General features: G+C 43.9%; 1 protein-coding gene across 1 annotated transcript in view; it reads left to right on the plus strand.

Moving 5' to 3' along the window:
- The window catches only part of SGK1 (serum/glucocorticoid regulated kinase 1), a 147,017-nt gene that overhangs the window by 41,787 nt on the left and 104,649 nt on the right, over positions 1-581 (plus strand). The window contains exon 3 of the mRNA XM_032274724.1: positions 272-487. Within this exon, the coding sequence (XP_032130615.1) occupies positions 272-487 (216 nt within the window). The remainder of the gene's footprint in view (positions 1-271; positions 488-581) is intronic.

Genomic DNA, 581 nt, shown 5'->3' on the forward strand with positions numbered 1-581 from the left:
AGGAGGAAAATGAAAAGAAAAAAATAAATGTGAAAAAAAATAAGGAGACAGATTCAGCAAGATGAAATGGCCAGCCACGTAATGCATGCTCTAGGAAAGAGACTGAACAGCACTGACCAATTCGAATTGTGATGAGTTTGAAAGAGAGAGAGGTTGTGAGACTGAGTTCTCCTTTTATGAGCTCCCATCCCACCAAATTTCCCACCAAATTCCCATTAAACATCAAAGAGAGTCAAAAGCATTTGTTTTTCTTTCCTTTTGCACCTTGTAGGTACGAAGATGGATCAAGAGCCCAATGGTCAGTGTGGACAAGCATCAGAGCCCCAGCCTGAAGTACACCGGCCCCTCGATGGTACATATCCCTCCGGTGGAGCCAGACTTTGAGCCTTCCTTGTGTCAAACATGCCTGGGTGAACATGCTTTCCAAAGAGGGGTTCTCCCTCAGGAAAAGGAGTCATGTTCATGGGAAACCCAATCCGGATGTGAAGTAAGTTCATGATTGCTCTGGGTCTATACTCCTGGAAAAATTCTGGGCCTTTGTTTTTCTTCTGTTTCTGTCATAGTGTACCCCCTCAAAAAAA

Source organism: Sapajus apella, unplaced genomic scaffold, assembly GCF_009761245.1.
Source record: "Sapajus apella isolate SASKATOON/1434 unplaced genomic scaffold, GSC_monkey_1.0 scaffold6, whole genome shotgun sequence".
In the NCBI taxonomy this organism is placed as follows: Eukaryota; Metazoa; Chordata; class Mammalia; order Primates; family Cebidae; genus Sapajus; species Sapajus apella.